This window comes from Ambystoma mexicanum, chromosome 14 (genome assembly GCF_040938575.1).
Source record: "Ambystoma mexicanum isolate Mex_15411 chromosome 14, UKY_AmexF1_1, whole genome shotgun sequence".
In the NCBI taxonomy this organism is placed as follows: domain Eukaryota; kingdom Metazoa; phylum Chordata; class Amphibia; order Caudata; family Ambystomatidae; genus Ambystoma; species Ambystoma mexicanum.
In genome coordinates, this window is record NC_090940.1 from 384,302,404 (window position 1) to 384,326,334 (window position 23,931).

General features: G+C 46.5%; 1 protein-coding gene across 1 annotated transcript in view; it reads left to right on the top strand.

Moving 5' to 3' along the window:
* The window catches only part of INO80 (INO80 complex ATPase subunit), a 1,945,052-nt gene that overhangs the window by 596,929 nt on the left and 1,324,192 nt on the right, over positions 1-23,931 (top strand). The window contains exons 12-13 of the mRNA XM_069637507.1: positions 7,060-7,269; positions 7,918-7,998. Coding sequence (XP_069493608.1) covers positions 7,060-7,269; positions 7,918-7,998 — 291 coding nt within the window. The remainder of the gene's footprint in view (positions 1-7,059; positions 7,270-7,917; positions 7,999-23,931) is intronic.

Consider the following 23,931-nt stretch of genomic DNA (forward strand, 5'->3'; position numbering starts at 1 on the left):
GGGAAGAAGCTGGACAGCATGGGACATCAGGTCATCTCGTTGGTGGCGACGACCATTAAGGTGGCCAACGCTCTCGCGGCGCGCTACAATAGGGATCTGTGGTTTAAAATCGCCCCCATCCTGGACTTTCTTACGGACGACAAGAGGGCGGAAGCTCTTGAGATCCTGCAAGAAGGCGAGGTGGCATCGGACCACGCCATCACGGTGGCCACAGACCCCTCGCCGACACCGGCTTCCGCCAGATGGGCAACAGCGTTTGCCTTCACCGGCATGGCTGGCTCAGGGGCACCGATTTCCATCAGGAAATGCAGTTGAGGGTACTGGACATGCCCTTCGAAGGGAACAACTTGTTCGGCAAGGCAGTGGACGAGTCACAACAGGCCATCAAGGCAGACACTGAGAGGCTCGTGCCTTGGGTGCGCTCCATCAAGGACGCCCGTCCTTTTGGCCCTCCGGAGGCATGTCACAAGTGCCTGGAAAGGATTTGGCGGCAGCTCTTCTTACCGTCAGGCGGGCCCGTTCGTCATCCCAGGAAGCTTACAGAGGCCGTAACAAGGTCCGAGGACATCGTCATCGGCGCCAAGGGGCCCAAGGCGGTAAGGCCTCGGCCAAGCAGGACTGAACTGCCCGTGACGTCGGGCCCCCACGCGAGCACCCCGGTTGGAAGCCGGCTGGTGAACTACGTCGGCGTGTGAAAGTCCATCTCCACCGACCGTTGGGTGCTGGATGCCCTGGCCCACGGATGCACTCTGGAGTTCCAGGGGAAGTGTCCCCGTTTTCCACCTGTGGCCGGGAAAGAAAACCACATTCCGCAGCTTCTGCTGGAGGTACGAGCAATGCTAAAAAAGGGGGCAAAGAACTCATCCCAAAGAGGCTCCGGGGCTTCAGAGTTTACTCGCGGTGCTTCCTCATCCGAAAGAAGACAGCCGGCTGGTGGCCCATTCTAGATCTTCGCCGCCTCAACAAGTACATAAAATCCCAGAAGTTCCGGATGGTCAGCCACCAGCACGTGCTGGGACAGCTGGAGGAAGGGGTCTTCCTGTCATCGCTGGACTTGGAGGGTGCCTATTTCCACATCCCCATTCACAAAGGACATCGAAAGTTTCTGCGCTTCGTGGTCCAAGGGCGCCACTACCAGTTCAAGGCCCTCACCTTTGGTCTGAAGTCGGCCCCAAAGGTCTTCACCAAGTGCCTGGCACAGGTGGCGGTGCGGCTGCGTCTGCATGGGATCCACGTCTACCCCTATCTGGACGACTGGCTCATCCGAGTGAGGTTAAAGGAATTTGCCGTCGGACACACAGCGAGGATGGTCCGCCTGCTCACGGAACTGTGGTTCTCGATAAACTATGCAAAGTCCTGCTTGCGGCCATCTCCGGATGTGCAGTTCCTGGGAGCCTGTGGCGCGCCTAGCCGCACCGTCGGAGGACAGGCTAAAGGCCATCCTGGGCAAAGTACAATGGCTGTTGACCATGAAGGTTGCCAGGGTGAGGTCCATCAAGTCCCTGCTCGGCATGTCATCATCATGCATCTACCTCGTTCGGCTGTGCAGACTGCGGATGCGGCCGCTGCAGGAGTTCTTCGACGCCCGTTGGATGCAGGTGACAGGAAGCTTTGAGGACAAGATTGCCCTATATGTGACATTCCGTCAGGCGATTCAATGGTGGGGGGTCTGCGCGCATCTAGCGGCGGGCACAGACTTCCAGAACTCGCACATCAGTAGACTGTGACAATGGACGGCTCCCTGGAGGGATGGGGCGCACACACGGGAAATCTCCACGCAAGAGGTCTTTGGCTCCCGGAGGAGAAGTCGTTGCACATCAACGTCCTGGAGCTCCGGATCGTGTTTTGGGCCCTCAAGTCATTCTTTTCGTCCCTCAAGGGCAAGGTAGTGCGGGTTTTCACTGACAACACCACAATGATGATCTACATTCGGGAGCAGGGGGGTACCAGATCCCCTGCTCTCTCCAAGGAAGCACAGGACCTATGGCACTAGGCCATCGCCCAAAGGATGTTTCTGGTACCCTTTCATCTGGCAGGAGTGAAAAACACTGTCGCCGACTCACTCAGCATGTAGCTGCGCTCTTGCCACAAGTGGGAACTTTGGCAGGATCAGATGGAGCTACTGTTTAGATATTGGAGCAATCCCCATATCGATCTGTTTGCGACGGCAACGAACACCAAGTGCCCGAGGTTCGCCAGCAGGTTTCCCCAGCCGGGGATCATGGGAGATGCATTCTCATTCCCCTGGGACGGCCTGTTTCTCTATGCTTTCCCACCGTTGCCGTTGCGCCTACAGCTCATCAGTCAACTCAGCCGGTGCAGGATGATCTTCTTCGCACCGGCATGGCCGAGGCAGATATATGGTACCCGGATCTTCTAGACATGTCAGCGTCCCCTCCAGTCAAGCTTCCGGCGGATGCAGATCTTCTCGCCAGGGAAGGAGGCGCGATTCTGCACCATGACCCGTCGTCGCTGAACCTGCAGGCCTGGCTTCTGCAGCACTAGATTTTAGAGGATACGAGATCAAGGAGGTACTTGCCAAGGCCAGGGCTTCTTCGACTCTTAAGTGCTGCGGACATAAATGGAAGAGATTCACCGTCTTGTGCCGTGCAAAGAAGTTAAACCCTCTACGGATTACGGCCCCTCAAGTGCTGCCATACTTGTTGTCGCTGGCCAACGCTGGGTTGTCGCACGCCTCTATCAAGATCCATCTGGCGGCTATCTCCTGCTACACCAGAACTCCGAAGCGATTGTCGCTGTGGTCGCATCGCCTGGTTAAGGAGTTCATGAAAGGACTTTTCCGCTCGTTCCCGCCGGTGAAGGCTCTGGCCCCGGCATGGGAGCTCAATGTGGTGCTGACTGGGCTCATGGGTCCCCCGTTCGAGCCTCTGCATTCGACACCTCTGAAATTCCTGTCGTGGAAGACGGCGTTCCTGGCGGCTCTCACTTCCGCACGACAAGTGGGAAAGATCCAGGCCCTCTCCTGTAAACCTCCATACTTGACTTTACACGCAACAAGGGTCGTGCTTAGGACACACCCCTCCTTCATGCCCAAGGTGCCGTCGGACTTCCATCTCAACGAGCCCTTCGTGTTACCCGTTTTCTTCCCGTCACCTTCGTCGCCGGCTGAGAGGACTTTGCACTCGCTGGATGTGGCTAGAGCGCTGAAGTTCTACGTGGACAGCACGAAGAGTTTTCGGAAGACGTCACAGCTGTTTGTGAACCAGGGGAAGGCCCTCTCCAAGGCTTCCATTTCCAGGTGGCTCTCCGGCTGCATCACGCACTGTCACCGGTTGGCAAACTGACCGTTGCCTGGCCGCCTGAGAGCCTTTTTCGACCAGAGGGATCGCAGCAACCACGGCATTCCTGTCTGGTATGCCCCTGCTGGACATCTGCAGGGCTGCTACGTGGAGGTCGACGCACACCCTCACGAAATGCTACTGCATCGACTGGGATTCCAGGGAGGAGTCCAGAGTCGGCCAAGCGGTGCTGCGCAACCTGTTCGATTGAAGGTGAGCCTGGTGAGGAGGTAAGAGATGCTTAATGTTGAGTTGTTGAAATGCTTAATGTTGAGCCTTGCCACCTCCCGTGGTTGTACATGTGGGTACTTGTATGTATTCTTTTATTCATGAGCATGTGAATCCATGCCAGACCGCATGCTGGAGAAGGAATAAGTTACTTACCTGTAACTGTTTTTCTCCAATATGGGTCTTGCATGGATTTGCATGCGAACCCTCCTGCCTACCTCTCTGCAGCTCTTCTCTTGGTCCTGCTGCCACTTTACGTGCTAAGGAATCTAAAGATGGCTGCCTGAGGAGGGGCTTAGGTAGAGGGCAGTCATTGGCTGGGGGCAGTATGACCAGAGACCAGAGATCAGTGATTGGTTATTAGGAGAAAGACAGTTCAGAAAAGAAACTGAAACTGATTTTTTTTCTTTTACTGAGGATTCCCAGCCCAACGACGGGGAATATTCATGAGCATGTGAATCCATGCCAGACCCATGCTGGAGAACAACAGTTACAGGTAAGTAACTTGTTCCTTTTTTCATGTGTGGCACAATTATGAATGGCATTGCAGCCCTGAAGAGGACCTTGAGAGGATGTTGAAACGTGTTCGCAGCACACCATTACAAAATCATTGTATAAACAACATTAGAGTTAACTTGTATGAAGCTTCCAAAACTTTTTTTTGGGTGTGGCGCATCTGGCCTGTTGCATTTTTGGTGGTTTAATTTCAATAGTGACATAGGGGTAGGGGCCACTTTATAGACCGGTGCTTGCCACCCTACAACTGTGAAGGCGGTTTTGTTGGTTTTAATTAGGTAGGAGGTAGCTTGGTAGAGGGCGTACCCATATTTTCCATACACTAGATGTTAGGAGAGCAGTGGTGTATTACCTTTTGAAAACTAAACCACTAAGAAAGAGAAACCAATTCTTTCCCTCTGTTGCCGTTGGTAGAGAAGGGGACCCTATCTCTAAATTGGCTATTTCTAAATGGATTGTTAAATGCATCACACTGTGTTACTCTCTTGGCAAAAGATACTTTCCCTTTACGCATAGAGCTCATTCTACTCGAGGCACAGGAGCTACTATAGCCTTTGTTGCAAATGTTCCTCTTGATTCTATTTGCAAAGCAGCTATTTGGAGTTCTGTTCACACTTTCACTCAACATTGCTGCTTAGACACACACTAGAAGTCTGCTTCTCGGGTGAGACAGGCAGTGCAAAGACATCACTTTGAAACTGTTCCTTCACACATCCCATCACCATATCCTGGTACTCCTTGCTAGTCTATGCACAGCATGTGATTCTAAGCAGATTCACAAGCCTCAGAAGACATACATTACTTACTGTAATTGTATTTATTATGTTACCCTTTCTACAATTAATGACTGCTGGCAGTGGTTTACTTTTTACTACCATTGTGTGTTTTTACCGCAGGCTGCAATTGCAGCTGCAGTAAGGCACCCATGGGGGCCCGTTTTGCCAAAATGGCTCAGGTCTTCTTTTTTCGCCATTTCTTGTTGTTCCTTGTTAAGATTTACTCTGTGCGATAAACCAATTTTGGTCCCTTTGCTCGTTTTATCTTTGGCGGGATTCACGAGTGAAGCTCGCCTCTGGCTCCAGCATGTCTGCCAGTGGCAGGAAGTGAGGGAGGTGCTTAATCCCCTTGGTTACAGGAAAGCACCCAAAGGTGATTGGCCATCTGGCTGTCTTTGTAGGACAGCCACCCTGCTGCGTGATTGACAGCTAGGCTGGAATGAATGGGAGAATCCTGCAGAAAAGGCAAGGCTTTTCGCATTGGAAGGCAGAGTCGACAACTGGACGAAGGAATCCGAAGGAGAACTTGGAAGAGATGCCTGCTGTAACTCCTGGACAGTTGGTCTGCCCGGTGAAGCCCTGCTGCTGTGCTGAAGCTCCAAATTCACCTGAACTAGAGAAGACCTGCAAGGACGACTGCTCCCCTTGGGTTGGTGGGACCAATCAACCCCAAAGTGAACTTGTCTGGACATCCTCTCTGAGCTGGCTGTACTTCCATTGCTGCTGCACGAACCAAAGCGCCAGGGAGAGGAACACCACAAGTGCATCACTTTTACGGTCGGACCCGAGCCTCAGGAAGATCCTACGGACTCCCTTGAAACAGGACTGACCAAGCCTAAGCCACCTAAGTGCTGGACCCCAGATGCGAGGAAAGTCTGAAGTGGTATCCAAGAGCCGCAGTGTTGCTATTTGCTGTAGATGCGAGGAGCTGAAACCCCAAAGTGCTGCTGAATTGAAGTTTGCCCATTGCTGCTGCTGACCTTCCCATTGTAATGCAGAAGTCCCCAGATGTCCTCCATCGTGTCCACACGACTGAGGTCCAGGAACAACAGGATCTGCAGAGCTGTACAGGAATAGAAGCCAGCTGGAACAATTTCCTCTAACCAAAGGTACTGTAAAAATACAGGGACTTACCTCTTGTTGTGTAGCCTTGCTTGTTCTCATTTGAGACTTGTCTTGTTTGCTTTTGTAGAGTTGCTCGCAACTTTGCCTTTTTCATGCCTCCGAGCATGTGGCCCTTCTGTGATTCTTTATTTCTACAAAGACCTCTAAAACATTGTGCAAGACTTTTACTTACCTACAAGAAGTGCTTCAGTTCACCTAGACTGTTTCTCAATAGACAATGGCTGGCCAGGTTCCCTTAAAGACTCTTCTTACCTCTGACTTTGTGTTTTACCTCTCCTCCAGGAAAAGGTAAATTTACTTTGCATTGGGGCTTTAAAGATACTTACGTGCTTCCGAATATTTGTGTAACTTGTGTTTCTATTCCCATACCCTATTCTTTGACACCAACTCAATGTTGCTGTAAATGTACCAGTAACATATTAATGTCCACAGTGTCCTAGTTATTTAAGTCACCTCAGGGTGCAGGAATCATCTGTGTGGCATCCCAAATGGGTACTTGCGAATTTAGAGAAACTAAGAGTGTGTATTTTGAAGTGTATTAGTGTGTTGCTGATATATGGCTCCCTTCTGAAGAAGGCTTATTGAACTGACCGTTAAAAAAATTAATAATTGTTTAATCAAGAAACCTTGAGTGTAAGAGTTTGTTTGAATACTTGTCACTCTGCATCTCTGTGTAAAAGCCCTACTGCTCACATTGACCCCTCTTGAGATAAGCCTGGCTGCTCAGCCACACTACCAACCTGTGTAGTGCAGACTTATACCAAAGGTTGGGTTCCTATTGCCAGGAGGTCATGGTTGCTGTAGTCTCCCAAAGGGTACTGCACACAATCTTGCCTAACAGTTATTTTGGAATAACATTCTATAAAGGTAAACCTATTAAAAACAAAGTTAAGATATGAAACCATGCTAGGGACTCACTGTTGTACGTTTTGTAATGCATAGTGAGGAATGCTTTAATAGACCATGCTAAATTTTTAATGTAATAGACCAATGAGGAAGGCGAAACATGAGTTTAAACGTGGCAGTTTGGAGATATAGAAAACCAGCTTGAATTTTAAAGCCTCCTTACATGAAGCCATAGACTCTGACTATTACGTATTTGTTGTTTCGTTTAGACACGGTCATTTGATGATGATGCAAAGGAAAGTAGGGCAGCTGCCCTCAAGGCTGCCAACAGGTGTGGAACGGGTTTCGGAGAGAGCTACAGTTTGGCAAACCCATCCATTCTGGCTGGAGAGGATATTCCACAGCCTTCCATTTTCAACGGCAAATTAAAATGTTACCAGTTGAAGGGCATGAATTGGCTGGCTAATCTATATGAACAGGTAACCATGTAATTATAAAAATTAGATTTTTAAAACGTATTTGCACTTAGTTTGGTCCTGGCATGTTTGTTTATGTTGCAACATTTAAAGAAAATATGGCGTTTATTGTGGTCATTTGTTTGACAACTACTTTTGATTGGAATAAACATTTTTGCTCCATTCTGACTACTGACTAGGTGTAAATGCCATTGGAATGGACTGCTGACCCAAACGTGATCACACAATTAGATTATTGTTTTAGAGCCTGCTAAGCCCCCGGTTTTATTGTCACAAGGTAAAAATATGTATTGATTTGTTATTTAGTCTTAGGTAAGTCTTTGACTTATGAATGAATGCACACATTGAAGCTTCAAATTCCACATAAAGAGAGATGTCTATATTCCAAGTACTACCACTTTACTTGTTTGATTTTGAAATCGTGAGAAACTTTAGGTTGGTTTTTAAGTGAATGAGACTAACTTCTGTTTGCATTTTACTGTGATTTGTTAATGTTTCTTGTCACCCTGTGTTTTCTCTGTTAATTTTTGTAATAACGCAGATAACCAGAGGGTGGAAGAGGAGGGCTAATGGTTACAACGCGTATTGAGCGACTTAAATAGTGTCTTAATCCTGCCTGTAAAGTAGATCTTGATGAGCTGTGTTTTTCAGGGTATCAACGGGATCCTTGCAGATGAGATGGGCTTGGGTAAAACAGTGCAGAGTATTGCATTGCTGGGACACCTTGCTGAGGTAAGTGATAGTTGTACACAAATGACATGCTTGACATGGATGATTTAACAAAGGGAGCACAATATCCCATTATTATATCATGGCAAAATGTGTGTAGTGATGTTCTGCACTTTATATTGTTGCTGTTTTTGCTAACGAACTCTGCACTCATGAACCTAACAATCATAACGGGCCGCTCGAGACAATGCAGCTTCAAGCTCCAACAATCCATCGTTCAGACCTATTTCTTGATCAGTTTTAATCCATCCATCTTATCCATCATACTAGTGTCATTCTGCATGACCATTGATGCTTCCACCCTATGGATACTCATTGTGGCCATCCAGCTGCACTACACCATCCAGTATCTCTGCCCTGTCACAGATCTTTATCATATGCTTTGTAAGCAGATAATTCAATTGAGAAGGAATTGAAAAGGTCTAAATGCATTAAATAACTCCAATGAAATCTACCCATGTCTCATAGCGCCATGTCACATTTCAATACTTCCCTTTGAACATCTTCCTCTTTAATAGCCATATTATCTCGCTTTCTTCATAACGTAATATCCCAAGTGATGATGGAAACGAACCTCTTGTCTCCTCCTGATTGCTCGTTTCTCGCACTTGTGTTATTGTGGATGTCTTGTAACCGCAAATGCACTTTTCAGTAGCACCAGAAGTCCAATAGCTCTTAAATGCAATCAGTGTGCTTTTACTGAGGGGGAGATTCTCTTAGACCTGTTTGTAGGGGATGATGGTGTCTGTCTCAAACTGTTCCTAAAGTTGTGCTTGCCTTACAAAGTAGTAGCAGTGTTTGCACTGTGAAGGTAAACTCTTGGGAGGAGACCGGGTAGACACAAATTCAGTGTAACACAGTACACAGAAGTTATTGTGTAAGCATACTTATTTATTTTATTTTTTTATTTGATTTAGCTGAAATCAATCAACTTTTCAAAATACATGTTGATACAGATAAAATCAATAATTCAATAAACAATTCAAACTTCACATAGAATCAACAAGGATTAGGTGATAGAAAGTGACATAAAGTGACATAAAGTGACATAGGAGCAACTTAAAAAAATTACATATGTACATATACATGTGATGCGCAAAAACGCATATACATTTGTAGACCTCACGAAGGAAACCAAAAGAATTTATCCAATTAAATTAAATAATAAAGTAAAATATAATGAAATAAAATTAAATAAAGAGCCCATAACAACTAAAAAACAAAACATGCATATATAGGCTCGAAATGTATCAATAGCACATTAAAAATAAAATTCTGTTGGTAAAATGGTTTCCAAGAAGTGTACTATGGACTTTAAGATCGAAAATCTAGAACTATTTACTAAAATGCTCCATATCTCACCTTCGTCCCGTACCAAGTACAAATTCATTAAATTAGAGAATTGTTTGAAGCGTATTGCATTTAAATGAGGACATGTTACTACCAAATGCTGCAATGTTTCTATGACAGTAGGAGATTCACAGAATCGACAGCATTTTTGGTCAACAGGTATCATTTTTCGCCTCACCAAGACTTCCTTCGTAGGCCATAAATTCAACCTTACGCGTAAAAACTGATTCCTGATTTTTGCTGATGGACAGTTTACAAGATAGCCAGCCACTTGCCCCAGGCGTTTAATACCAAAGATTTTGGTGTTAAAGTCTCTGTAATTCACACAGATTTCATAGTTATGGATCCATGCCCATTGAAATTATTTATCTTTGGCTCTCACTGGGTTTTCGATTAGATATTGTAAAGAAATATCAGCTTCCAATAAATTATTCAGGACTGAACTGCGCCATTTGGTAGGAAAATACAGATTGGAAGAGGACAAGTAGCTGGCCACCGTGCTCAGTATGTTATTGTTGGTAACACCAAGCAAACATTTACGAAAAAACATGCACATACTCCATTTGACTCTACTGGATAAAGGTTTAATACCCAGTTCGAGACGTAGGAGTGACATGGGCACACAGTTAGGCAAACGAAGCACCTTTTTCCAAAAAATCCCCTCTAACTTGTCCCAAACCTGATCATTAGTGAACAATTTTGACTCAGCACCATACGTGAGTATGGGAATGACTTTTTGCTCGTAAAACAGGAGCAGATGTTTTAGCGAGAATTTGCCATATTTGTACACAAGAACTTTGGCCTGTGATGTAAGAGACAAGAGTTTTGTTCGCAGCATATTTGGGTAACGTGAGTCACCCACAGTATTTTGGATGAACAAGCCCAAATGCTTGTATTCTGGGACTATGTCCATCAATTTTTGTTGCAGGTACCATACAGCATTTTGTGATTTTGCTTTTCCTGGGGGCCTACAAATCATTATTTGCGATTTCTCAATGTTTATAGTTAACTGGTTCTCCGAGGCATAATTGGATAAGGCAGATAACAAATTCTGCAGGCCCATAGGGGTTTGAGAAATTAGAACCAGGTCATCAGCGTATAGCAGCCACGGAATTCGCTGACCACCCAATTCGGGAGCATCTGAAAGTATTTGAAGAAATGAAAAACCCATATCAAAAATAAACAAATTAAACAAAAAACATGCCAAGATGCAACCTTGTTTTAATCCTAAAAAGGTGGCAAATGATGCAGAGAGAAGGCCCTCAATAGGGAGTCTTACACGCATAGATGTCTCAGTGTGTAGCTGAATAATGATTGCCAATAAGGAAGAGGGACAACCCAGAGTCTTTAATTTATAAAATAATAAATTACGATTTATGGAGTCGAAAGCTGAACGAAAATCAATAAAGGCAAAATATAATGCTTGCTTTCTGATAGCATATTTAGACTTAAGCATATTTAGTGTTATAATGTTGGGAAGAGTGCCTAAGCCACTGACAAAGCCTGATTGCAGGGGACCTAGTATGGAGTCTTGATTCACCCAAACTTTCAACTTTCTCAATATTATTCGAGAGTAGATTTTCCCAGGCACATCAAGGAGTGAGATAGGTCGATAACTTGCTGGATTAGTTCGCTCACCCTTTTTGTAGATGGGAACTACAATCGATTGTTTCCAAGACAAAGGTATCTTTTGTGTGACAATGGTTTCAAATATGAGGAAAAGAATGTCTGCCCAAATGTCTGGGAAACATTTGAGATGTTTGTTCGATAGACCATCCGGGCCAGGGGCCCCCGACTTGCTTGCTTGCGATATGCTTAATAAGATGTCTTCTCTATCAAATGCAATGTGAAAAGAAGGCAATACATCGGGGCTAACTATATCTGAACGATCTGGTGGATCAGCAAATGAGGCAAAATAGTATTGAATCCATCTGTCCTCCGTTACATCATTCATCTGAATGGCCACCCGATGCCCTGCTGTGTCTTGATTTATGATGTTCCATACCTGCGCTGAGCTCTTGGTGGCCAGTGCCTTCAACATGTTGTTCCCATCAATTTGATAGAGCTTAACTCTTAAAGCTCTTACCCAATTTCTATATTTGGTTTTGATGTTAGGGCAAGAGCACGCAAAGATTCTGGAAGTTTGGCAATAACTCTTTTATCAGTACGAAGTCTAGTTTTCCTCATTCTTATTTCGTGATCATAGATATGAAGATGAGGAATCTGCCTATACTTATATGTAGTTGACTCAGTTTGGAACAATTGCATTAGGTCATAATAGACTAAGTTCTCATGCTCGAAGCCCCCATTTCCAGTTCTTAATTCAGCTTAATAGTAATTTCTAAACGCTGTCACGGAGGACTCCGTCCATATCAATCTATTTCGAGCAGAATTCACATTACAAAAGCCCGGGATAATTGCAGAAGTAGATTGATTCGCGTCACAGGTTGAAGTCCAAGTCATATGTAAGATGTTATGATCACTTACTTCTGTTTGATTGACTTGGAAAGCTGTAACGTTATTTAGGATACGAGCAGTTACATACATGAAGTCTATAATTCCCATGGATCCACCTCGATGCCAAGTAGGCCTCGGTGGAACATCCTGTGGCAAAGCTCCATTTAACATAAATAAATTTCATGATTTCACAAAGGATGACCTTTTGTGAAATCGAACCTTTTCAGATTGGCGTGGAGGACCCAAACAATGAAGACTTAGGTCACCAGCTACAAGTATTTGTTCAGTAAGTCCTTCAAGTGTAACAATGTCAAGAGCTTGAGCCATACAATCTAAAAAGCAGTCATCCAAGATGCCCGCAGGGTTCCAATAAACATTTATAATGGCACATGAGAAGTTGCCCCCACGGATTTTTGTCATTTGTATAAACGGGTTAGGAGAAAACCATAGTTCAATTTTTAATGCTGAAGACTGCTTAACAGCTGTCATCAAACCCGATGTGGGGAGACCCCACAAACCTTTAACTGCTGGAGTTAAAATTACATCAGAATTGTTCCATGAAGGCACATTAATAAGCCATGTTTCTTGTAACATAATAACATCAAAATCAGTCAAACACACATACTTGTTATTCAGCAAATGACTATGACCCCTAGAGTTCCAACTAATGCAAGACACAGCCGATTTACCCAAGATCTTATTCTAACATTGACTTATATTGGTGTCACACTTATATGTCTTTGGAGTTAATGGTTGATTTTTGCTTGACATATGATTTTGATTGAGATTCTGGGGACATTTTGTTCGAAAGTTTGTGGGTTCCACCATGGTTTGAAGCTTGAAACCCAGCTCAAGCAATTGGGTTTTCACAGCCCATATGGTGTTTACCACAATCCTTGAGTTAAACCAAAGGTTGACAGCCATGCGGTTTGATTGATTAATAAATTCAACAAGTTCAATGTCAATTGTTCCAATTTCATCCAATTCTGGAATCTCACCAAAAATTGCGAGGACAGAGGCCCGATTGAGATTGTATTGTTTCGCTGGTGCAGGCAAACATGTGAGAGTCAGCGCATGAACCTCCGGGCGCTTGAAACCTACGGTCATTTTCTTCTTGCTTTCTATTGACGGCAGAGACCTGGAGTTTAGATGATTTTCTGGGGAAGCTTTGGTTTGGGAAAAACCAGAGTTCTCAAAGAACTTAAGCAAGGTAGACTGTATCAGCGATTCCATATCTCCTGCAGCGACCAGTTCGCAGGGAGATTCAGTTGGAATGATTGGGATGGACGCTTGAGAGACATGTTTCCCAGGTGCAAAATTCAAGACATTCTGTGAGGCTATTGGCAATTGATGTATATCAGAGACAGCAGTTTTTAAAGCTGAAACTGAGTCATTTGTGCCAAAAGTCAAGGTTTTGGGAACTGATTTAAGTACGGAAGCTGTGTCATTTGTGCCAAAAGTCAAGGTTTTGGGAACTGATTTAAATGCCATGTTTTCGTCTATAGCGTGCCTCAGTACTTTTAGGCGAGTTTCTTTGTCCACACATGGCGTCACTGGTGCCGCAGTAGATGAGAGATTACTGGAAGTCTGTGTATGCTGGGTGTTTTTAGCCATGTCCGAGGCAACGCGAATCAGATCATTTAATGGGCTGTGATCATGAACTGGGGTTGCAGTCCCTGGGAAAGTGCTAGCTTTCCGAGTTTGCGATTGACAAGAATATTTTTTGGCAATCGCTTTAGCCACAATTACAGAATTTGCTGGTGGAGTGGAGATGTTTTAGACAAAAAGTTTGGTTTGCGATGGGCGTTTAGCCGTAGCTTTGATGTTTTTGGATTTTTTAGCAGGGGGGGGCTTTTTGATTCCCAATTTGCTGACATCAAAAGGGTTCGAATTTGGGTCAAACAAAGGGTATGAAACTTTTTGAGGATGGTTCAAAGCAGTGTCAAAAGTGTCACACGAAGGGTCAGTTATGGGGTTCAAGAAGCAGGGAAGGGTCTGGTAAGCATGTAAAGAAGCAGAAGCTGGGAAGTAAGTCTGGGAGGCTATTGACCTCCTGTTGTTTGAAGAGTTGTTAGTTTTAGCCAAGCTTTCCAATTTGTTGGTGAGTGTAAGTTGCTCTACTAATAATTGATTTAATTGGGCGGAGTGCAAGTCTGCCTTTGTTACTAAGGCCTCGAACAACTTGACTAATGCTAAGATAGCCGTGTTCATAGACATAAGAGCAATTCCTGTGTTTACACTTGGAGAGTCAACCAGCTCTGCTTCCTTAGTATTCTTAGAGGCCATTTTTCGTCGGGTAGGAGCTATAAAGGAAAGATTAGCAACAGACTGAGCCGCACTGATCTTTGTGAACATAATAGGAGATTTTGACAAGTTTTCTGAGCGTGTGTAAGAAGAAAAGACAGTAGCTTTGAGATCCAGATCGATTACTGGAATGGCCCCGGTGTTTGGGGTAAGATTTGGACTATTAGATGTTTTGGACTTCGAAGAGTCACTTATGGATATGGTAACAGGCTCAATCATTTCAGCTGGTGGAGCAGAGGTGCCTGTCAAAACATTATTTAACAAGATACTATCTGTGAGGGACACATTTTCTTTGGCAAAGGTCACAGTGCCGACTGCTACGACGGCAACTTCCTCCATCTTTTTTATGGTGCCTTCCTCCGCTACCGTCTTACTTTCAGATACCACTGCGTTGGTTTTTTGGTCCAACAAGGGTTCGGTTATGGATTGACAAGGAAGACGTATATTGTTGTTTGCTTTTGCAGGTAGTGGCAAGTTCGGAAGAGTTAAATCACAGCAAAAAGGACGAATGTCCATACTAGCTAATATTTCAACTTTTGTTTTAGCTCTAGAACTCACGTTGTTATCGCGAGGAGTAGAACTCAAACGTAGTCTCTTCAGTTTTGCAATCGATAAATTTTGAGCGGGGTTTTCTTCATTTGAAAAATATGAAGCCGATGTTTGGGGCATGCCTGCTTTTAATGATGCAATGCTGCGTTTCATTTTGACTTTAAGGCAAAAATGTTATGAAAAGCAGATAAATAGGTAGCTAAGTGAGCTATCCTCACCCAAAAACAAGGTAAATAAAATCGGCAGACGCCGCGACAAAAGCAGTAAAACGGGAAAACGGGACTTAACTGGGACTTTGCTCCGGTGCGCACTTTGTTCTTTTTTTTTTGGTCTCGTGACCAATCTCAAAATCTCTCTTCCTAAATCAAGATTATACCAATAAAATATAAAATGAATGAAAGCAAATAAAATAAAATATAATATAACTTCAATACAATAAATCACCTCGTGTATGAACGCTACACTCCCCACCTCCCGCTCACCTGCTTAACAGCCCTTATCCAAAGCCCTTCCACGAATGCGCGCGCACGAATGCGCATGCGGCACTCTTAATGAAGGGAAGCTGGGGGCAGGTAAGGGGGATGGGCGGAGGCGAAAAAGTCACGTGTCAGCAGCAAAACGTTTGTTTTCAATGAGTCCTTGCAGCTGCTCCAGTATTCACTGTTCAGAGGTCTGCAGCCGTAACAGCGCTTATCCAAAGCCCTTCCACGAATGCGCGATTCACATGCTTTATTTAGTCCATCATCTTGCTGCAGGCCCTGAGTACTACACATTAACTAAACTTTAAGCTAGGCATCAATTGGGGGTGTGAGCTGATCAGTAATAAGATGCTTGTATTTGCTGTACACAATTGTCTTTCTAGTCATGCCCTACTTAAATTGTTTCTACAATTGGTTTCGGTCATGGAGTGGAGGAGCAGACTAAAGAAGGCATAACTTTGAGGTTTTGGATATGGTTATCGGACGATGGGGCCATGCTGGGTTAAAATAATCAAAGAAATGCTTTTTGATGATTTTAATTCTTAGGTGTGTTAAGTGTCTGGTTTTGATGTGAAAACATTCTTTTTTAAGTCTTGTATATTTGGTAATCACAGGTTCCTGGGATACATTAACACAAGGGCCTGCCATCAGTCTCTTCGAAAGGCCATAAAATAATGAATGCAAAGACACTAGAAAATGTAGGCCCAAGGCACTAAAAGCATGCAAGGAAAAGTGCCAAGCAGCATATTGAGTGTAGCGTTGTAGAGCCGAAACTGGCACTGTCAAAACAATGAAACAAGGTGTAAGAAATAGATGCTCAAATAGAATTGGAGCCAGAGGTGGATTTGAAACTGAGTCTTTTATGACTCCCAAATACGGTATGGGTAATAAGGAAACACCCTTAATTGAAGATCATTGGTCCCATTAAAGTGCAGCTGAGAGAAAGGTACTGAGAGATTCACGCCTGTGATGAATCTGGACTATTCGTCCCCTTCCCCAGAGGGAAGCCACCCCCTTTGAGGCTAGGGAGGTGAGCCCGCTAACCAAGACCCACCCTAGGGGCCTGAAAATCTGGGACTTTACTGGGAGTGACTCCTGTGGAGGGTCAGAAATGAGGCAGGCACGAAGGGGTAGTGTTCTCAACATCAGACATCTTTATTAAAATAAAAGGATTGGATTTTAAAATGGCCACCAGAGTGTGAGGTTGCACTCTCACGAGCTCCAACAAAGGAAAGACGGAATTGCGAGACTCAAGTGGATGTACCCTTCATATACAAAGGCAAAAGAACGGCATAGCAGTAAAGGAGGAAGCAAGAGCAGCAAAGGTAAGCAAGGGATCGGCTCAGAGAATCTGCACCGACCCGAGACAGCCGAATTGAGAAATGGACTGACAAGGGAGACGCAGAAGAAAGTGGAGGCTGCAGCAGAGTGGCTGTAGCAACTGCGGAAGCAGTGGAAAGGACCCAGATCCTACACAGAAGGAAAGGGACAGGCGAGGAGGAGCTCTGAGGCAGGCAAATGTCAAGACGAAGCGAAGCTCTGACCCCCAGGAGAACCGCCATCGGAGAGATCAAGGGAGTGGTGGAGCCCTGGAGCGGGGGAAGTGAGGATGCAGTGAAACACCGGCGGTGGACAGAGGAGGGGAGAGGTGTTTGCATGAACACCTGCCCGAAGAATAGGGACTCGAGAAGAATCTGAGGGGGACCCGGACCGAGCAGTACCGGATGCCCATGAAGTAAGTGTGCGGAGCAGACAGTGGCACGGTTACAAACCATCAACACACAAGTAACCCCACATATCAAGCAAACCTGAAGAAGGGAAGGGAGAACTGGGGAATAAGGACAACAAGGGGGACTGGTACTAACACGCAGGGGGAGGACAACCTAGAGCACAAAGATGTATTAGACCCAGGGCAACAGGCGAAATGGCCTTGAGCATGGACAATCTTCTAGTGTGCCTGCAAGGGATGGAGGAAAGGATCACCACGTCCTTCCAGCAGCAAATGGGAAACTTGAAAGAAGAACTGAAGAGCTCACTGAAAGAAATCTGAGAGGACATCAACGCTCTGGGAACTAGGCGGGACCTGGCGGAACAAGGGCTGTCGGAGATGGAAAAAGAAGTGCAACAAAATTCAGAATTATTAGGAAAGCTTGCATCGGCCACGCAGAACCTTGAAATCAAAACAGAGGATTTAGAAAACCGCTCAAGACGTTCAAACATCAGAATTAAGGGACTGGCAGTGGCCACCCCTGATGCAGACTTGACATCAGTAATGCAGCAGTGCTTTGCTACCCTGTTGTTGGTTGATACCCCGGAGGAGATCCGAATCGACCGCATACACAGACTAGGCCTGAAGAGAAATGCAGAAGGAGATAGACCCAGGGATGTGCTAGCTGCTCTGGCATCATATGAAGAGAAGGAGCAAATCCTTTGGGCGGCAAGGGGATAAGACATGGTTACAATTAATGGCTCACAATTCCACTTCTTCCAAGACCTAGCAGCCTCAACACTGCCGAAAAGACGAAACATGGGGCCGGTGACAAGGAAACTGCTCGAAAAAGGAATGCCGTACAAGTGGACTTTCCCCTTCGGTTTGGTGTTCCCTTGGGATGGAAGACAAAGGATTACCTCAAGCCCCGGCCCAAGAAATGAGAGGGGGAAGAAGTCGAGCAATAAGACCCCACAAGATACAAAAAAAAAAAGGTGGACATGTCAGGGTGTCACTTCATAGAAGGGCACTTCTGATGGTACTTTAGGAAATAGTAATGAAGGTCTTGCATAGGAACAGACCTAGGCACCATTTGGAATACCAGAAGGATACGAAACCTTAGGGGTCCGGGTTTAAAACGTGGGTCGGTCCCCACTGGATGGGATGTATCTTTAGGATACCGAGCCAGACCCGGAAAGGAGAGGGCGGGGGAAGGGGGTTGGGAGCAAAAGGGGGGGGCGGGTGGAAGGGGAGGTATGGCGCGCATCACCCAGAGCGCACACTGGAGGAAAGGGCACAAGGGGGTGGGGAAGGTCGGAAGGAGAAGGCTAAAGATACTATGACGAGGTTGCTGCAGATATTCTCGTACAATGTAAGGGGTCTTAATACCGTGATATAAAGGAAAAGGGTGGCCATGCAAATAAAAAGAAGAAACGCAGATATCCTCCTACAGGAGACCATATTAAGAAAAGGGACTCCCACAAAAGGCATATACAGCAGTTCACGCAAATAAACCAGGCAGATGCCCGCACCATGACGGCTGGGGTGCTGGTGGGCTTCAAACACTCATTGGGGGAGAAAATTGTTAAATCCTTGGAGGATCCTAATGGGAGACGCATATTCCTGCGGGTGCAGTTAGAGGGCAGGGTAATGACAATAGGTAAATTATACGCCTCCAATGCAGGGCAGGAAGCCTTTCTGCACCAGGTACTGTGGAAATTGGAAGGGTTTGCAGTTGGGGAGACCATTTTAACTGGAGACTTAAATTTAGCATGGGAGTCGCAGAGGGACAGGAGCGTCGAGTGCAGCAATAAGGGCCCACACCCATCAGAGGCGTTGCGCAAGTGCCTAGTGGGCATGGGGATCAGAGACCTCAGGAGGGCCAAGAAGGGGCAGGAGCTTGGGTTTACATGCTTCTCACATGTACATGAATTGTACACTAGAATAAATTATGCATGTGCTACCCCAGGGATACTAGGGGCCTTAACAGATATAGAACTGAACGCAATCACACTCTCAGACCATGCAGCGATTAAGATGAGGGGGCTAAAACCAGACAATCCTCTATGGACATGGAGGCTACCCGGGGAAATATTAGGAATGAGATTCTACGTGAAATGGTGCGGGAGAACATTTTGCAGTATTTCGATAGAAATGACACGTACAGGGCCCCCTGAGCACAATATGGAATGCATTTAAGGTAGTAATAAGGGCAGAGTTGATTTCCGCAAAAGCACAAAGAAGTAAAGAGTAAGACCACCTGGAAAGAGAGCTGGAGGCAGCTGGACAAGCACATACTGATTTGGCAATACGAAAAAACAGGGAGAACTATAGCCGAGCAAAGGAGGCACAGAGACAGCTGTGTCTAATGAGGACAGCTAGGGCAGAATGCGCACTGCTAAGAGTGAAGCAGCGCTATTATTTAGGCGCTATTAAAGCCGACAAAAGGCTGGCTAGGTTTCTGAAGCAACAGAAAGCCCAGCGGCCCATAATGGGGATAAAACAGGCAGATGGAAGAATTGCTACAGACTCTGCTCGATAGCCCAGTCTTTTATAACGTATTATAAGTAGTTGTACTAATCTGGGCGGCCACAGTCGAATAAGATAAAGGCGTTTCTAGAAAGGATAAAGCTTACTACGATCGTGGATTAGGAAAGGGATAACCTAGAGATTGAAATAACGGTGGAGGAAGTCGAAAGAGCGATAAAGAACTGAATAAGTCCTCGGGTACAGACGGCTTCACAGGGGGATTCTATAAAGTGTTCTGCCACAAATTAAAAGGTTTCCTTACTAGACTATGTAACATGTTTCAAGTAACGCACTCTATGACAGAAGCAAAGGTAGTGGTATTCGAAAAACAAAATAAAGACCCAACAAGCTGTGGGTCGTATAGGCCTTTAGCGCTATTAAACGTAGACGCCAAACTATACACCGGGATACTAGCGGACAGAATAAAGGGGGTCCTCCCAGGGGTTATCGGGCAGGATCAATCAGGCTTCATACTGGCAGGCAAATATGGGACAATACCAGAAGGGTGATCCACTTACTAGAAAAACTGGAAATAAAACAGATACCGGCTACTCTGATCTCTTTAGATGCTGAAAAAGCTTTCGACAGGATGGAGTGGCCGTACCGGTTTCAAACTATGGAACTTATGGGATTTAACTTAAACTTACTTTATTGAGCATTTTATTGTTAAGTAATACACAACACTCTAATTTTCATGAACATAAACAGAGGAAATAAAAGCTATTTTTTAGTCAAGCTTTCTTTCCAACGTGAACAACCCCTTCCCTCGGCATATGAGAGATTTGTGTCCACCAACCGTCCTGATCTTCCAAACCAAATAGCACCAACCTTGGGTCACATTCATGTGCCAGTCCGTCCACCTTTCTGATCCACGCCAGAACCTCTTTCCAAAACGCCAGAACATTCGGGCAGGCCCACCACATGTGACAATAGTCTGCCTGGGTACCAAATTCCCTCCAGCATTGAGGGCTTGCATGCTTCAACACTCTAGAGTCTTCTGGGATTATATTGCCACATGTGCAGCAATTTTATTCTGTGGAGTTTATATTGCGCTGAAATGGAGGTCGCGTGCCCTGATTTGCACATCTGCACCCATACATGGTCAGTTCGCATGGGACCCAGGTCCAACTCCCATCTTTTTTTGAGCACATCAAGCCTTTTTCCTTGTTCGCTTAGTAGTGACTTGTATAGTCGGGAGATGAGACCCTTGGTCGAGAGGTTTTCACTCGTGAGGTCCCTTTGCAATTTCTCCTTCCATTTTGGGGCTGTGAGGATTCCCCTTAGTTGTAGGAACAAGAACACCCCTATGGGTTTAAGTTGCAGGCCAGTTTGCAGGTTCTGGATAGTTATGCATCGATCAGCCTTTACCACCTGCCCCACCCTTTCCAGACCTCCGTTGCCGTTGTTTCTTCGACTAGGCAATCAACTCAGATGGTCCCTGTGCAGCATGATCCTCGTTGCACCGGCGAGGGCGAGACCGATATGGTACCTGGACCTTCTGGACATGTCAGTATCCCCTCTGATCAAGCTTCCGGCGGTCGCAGATCTTCTCGCCTGGGCAGGTGGCGCGATTCTGCACCAAGATCCAGGATCGCTGAACCTGAAGGCTTGGCTCCAGCAGCACTAGAGTTTGGGGGCTACGATCTTCCAGCAGATTGTAAGGAGATGCTCGCCAAGGCCAGAGCTTCGTCTACTCTCAAATGCCATGGGCACAAATGGAAGAGATTTGCCATTTGGTGCCGTACTCAGAAGACCAACCCTCTGAGTCACTGCTCCACAGGTGCTTCCGTATTTGTTGTTGTTGGCCATGGCAGGACTGGCCCATGCTTCCATCAAAGTTCATCTGGCGGGGGGTGTCGCCAGCAGCAGAGCTATGTGGACGTGAGTCCCTGGAGCTCCCGTGGCCGCCAAAACCATCCTGCATAAACACCCTGCCATCCGCATGAATCCGTGACGAAAACCGTTTCGATTGAAGGATAAGGGCTGCAAGAATGCACACAAGCCGAACGAATTTAGGAGGTGGTCGCTGAACCAACTTTTAAACTGCGGACTGAAACACCTTTGACTGCGAGGCTGAAAGGACAAGATTGCCACGCACTATGCGCTGAGGCGAAAAAGCAGAGAACAGAGCTGAATAGAGAGAGACCCAGCGAGAAGACCCAATGCAAAACATCAGAAAGCTGTGGTTGGACGAGCACGAACAACCTGCGAGCTGCAGTAACACCCTGTGACACTGTGCTGCCTGCTCGGGTCGAGTGCGTGGCCATAGCTGAGAGAGTCGCCACGGCTGCCCTGCGAAGCCCACTGAGAAAGCGGACGCCTAACTCCGAGATTGGCGGGCGGAAGTACCCGTTCAGCGTCATCGGTGCCTGGAGAGAAGCACCTCCGGGCTGCCATCAAGCCCCCGAGTGGAGCGATCAAAGTGCCCCTTACAGGAAGTGTACCGAGGAGCGGCGTGGGACAGTGCGAACGAGGCAACACATGAGGAGGGCCCCCTGGGATGATCCGCGACCCGACACCCTCTAGCCACACCAACGAGGAGCGATGCACAGACCCGCGGTCACTCCGCAGCGCCTGTTTAATGGGAAGCCCTCTCACATCTCATTGAAGCAGAACAGAAACAACAAACCCTGCCCAGAGGCGACGTGTGCACAATTCCCCCAGAGGTAGGTGGCCCGTGAGTACACCAGACACCCCTGAAATAAACTGCAGCTTCACTGGGAAGATAATTACCCCCAGGCACAAAGGGAGGCTTGCTGCCCCCACCTAGTCCTGCGTGCGAGTTGTGCCCATTGTGGGTGAGACACAGACGCCTGCAGTCTACACTAGATACTGAGGCCACACCTCAGTGGGGATAACTAGCGCGACCTAGAAAATGCCCAGGCCTGACACACCACTGCAGCGGAGCGGAGTCCCTGGGCGCATATGGTGATACTGCCCAAGTAAAACTGTGCTACTTTCAAATACACTCCTGGCACAGACCCTGGAGAAAAGAGTGACTGGAGCACCTGAGCCTGAAACGGCACACCAACACTGTGGGTACCACCCCCATGCAAAATCTGGGTCCAGGAGGCACTGGCGTAATACTGCCCCCTCCCCCAAAGTAAAAAACTTAAGTGACATCCGCAGCCAAACTGAGCCTCTGGAAACACTGTACTACGCGAAGATGTCGCGCTACCCTGCTGCACTGTGAACAATAGGCATCCCTAACCCCGGTAAATGTGCAGTAGGAACCAATGAACTGGTGAAGGCCAAGGTGCCTAGACACTGCTGCAACGACTCCCAGCATTGACGAAAGTGAGGTGTAACTGGGCAGATAGAGGGGAACAGTACAAGAGGTGAATTGCAAGTCCTAGCGAGCCCACCACCCAACAAAATAACACTCACGGCCACCTTCACCCACCACCACAATCTAACATGAGCACCGGACAGACTACTGGGCATGACACTAGCTAAGATGCAGGAGTGCCAGCTATAGTGTGGCTGAGATCCAACCCAGCCGGAAGGTGAACCCAAGTGACCAAAAGTGCACAACCCTTACAGCCCTGTAGAATAACTCCGGAAGCCGCAACACCTGCCACTTGGAACTAGACCCCACACGGCCCGGTGCTGTCACACGGCAGATCACGATACCAGACACAACAATTGGGACTATAGGCTGAAGACATCTAACATAGATGAAACCCACATCCATCATGGATAAAGATTAAGCAAAAAAAACACTCCATACAGAACAAAATGGATCATTACACCACACCATCCACACAAAACCAGGATGGACCAGAATTAACTAGCATCACCTCTGGCTCAGAGGCCACAATAACTCTGAAAGACGTCATGGCCGCCATAGCGGACTCCCATGCCTCCATGGAACAAAAAATTGATGTGATAAGCATGGACGTGTCACTCCTCCGCCATGATTTGCAAAAACTAACATCTTGCACTGGGGAAGCGGAGCAGCGCATCTCCGATGCCCAGGATGGTATAAGAGGATTGCAACAACAGCTGGCTGGTGTCAAATCAGAACTCAAAACAATGGCCGAACGCGTGGATGAAGGAGAAGGTTGATCAAGGTGCAATAACGTCAGGATCCTTGGCCTGCCCGAAAATACAGAAGGCCAGAACATGGAGATCTTTCTTGAACAATGGCTCTTAGACATGTTTGAACCGGACTCCTTCTCGAAATTCTTTTCGATTGAGAGAGCGCATTGCATGCCGTCCGGGAAACCAATCCCAAGAGCACCCTCTCGAACTGTGATTGCAAAACTACTCAATTATAGAGACCGAGACACACTACTCCAATGAGCAAGAGCCAAGGGCACGTTAACTTACAACGGTGCAAGGATTACCTTCTTCCCCGACTACACCAGGGAGGTTCAGAAAGCCAGACAATCCTTCAACCAACTAAAGAAACAATTGCAAGTGCTAAATGTCAAATACGGCCTTCTGTTTCCGGTCCAGCTCAAGATATATCACAGCGGAACAACGGTTCACTTCACCGATCCAAATGAAGCCTGGAGATCTGCAGAACAGCTAATTGAAGGCGACTGGAGAACATTG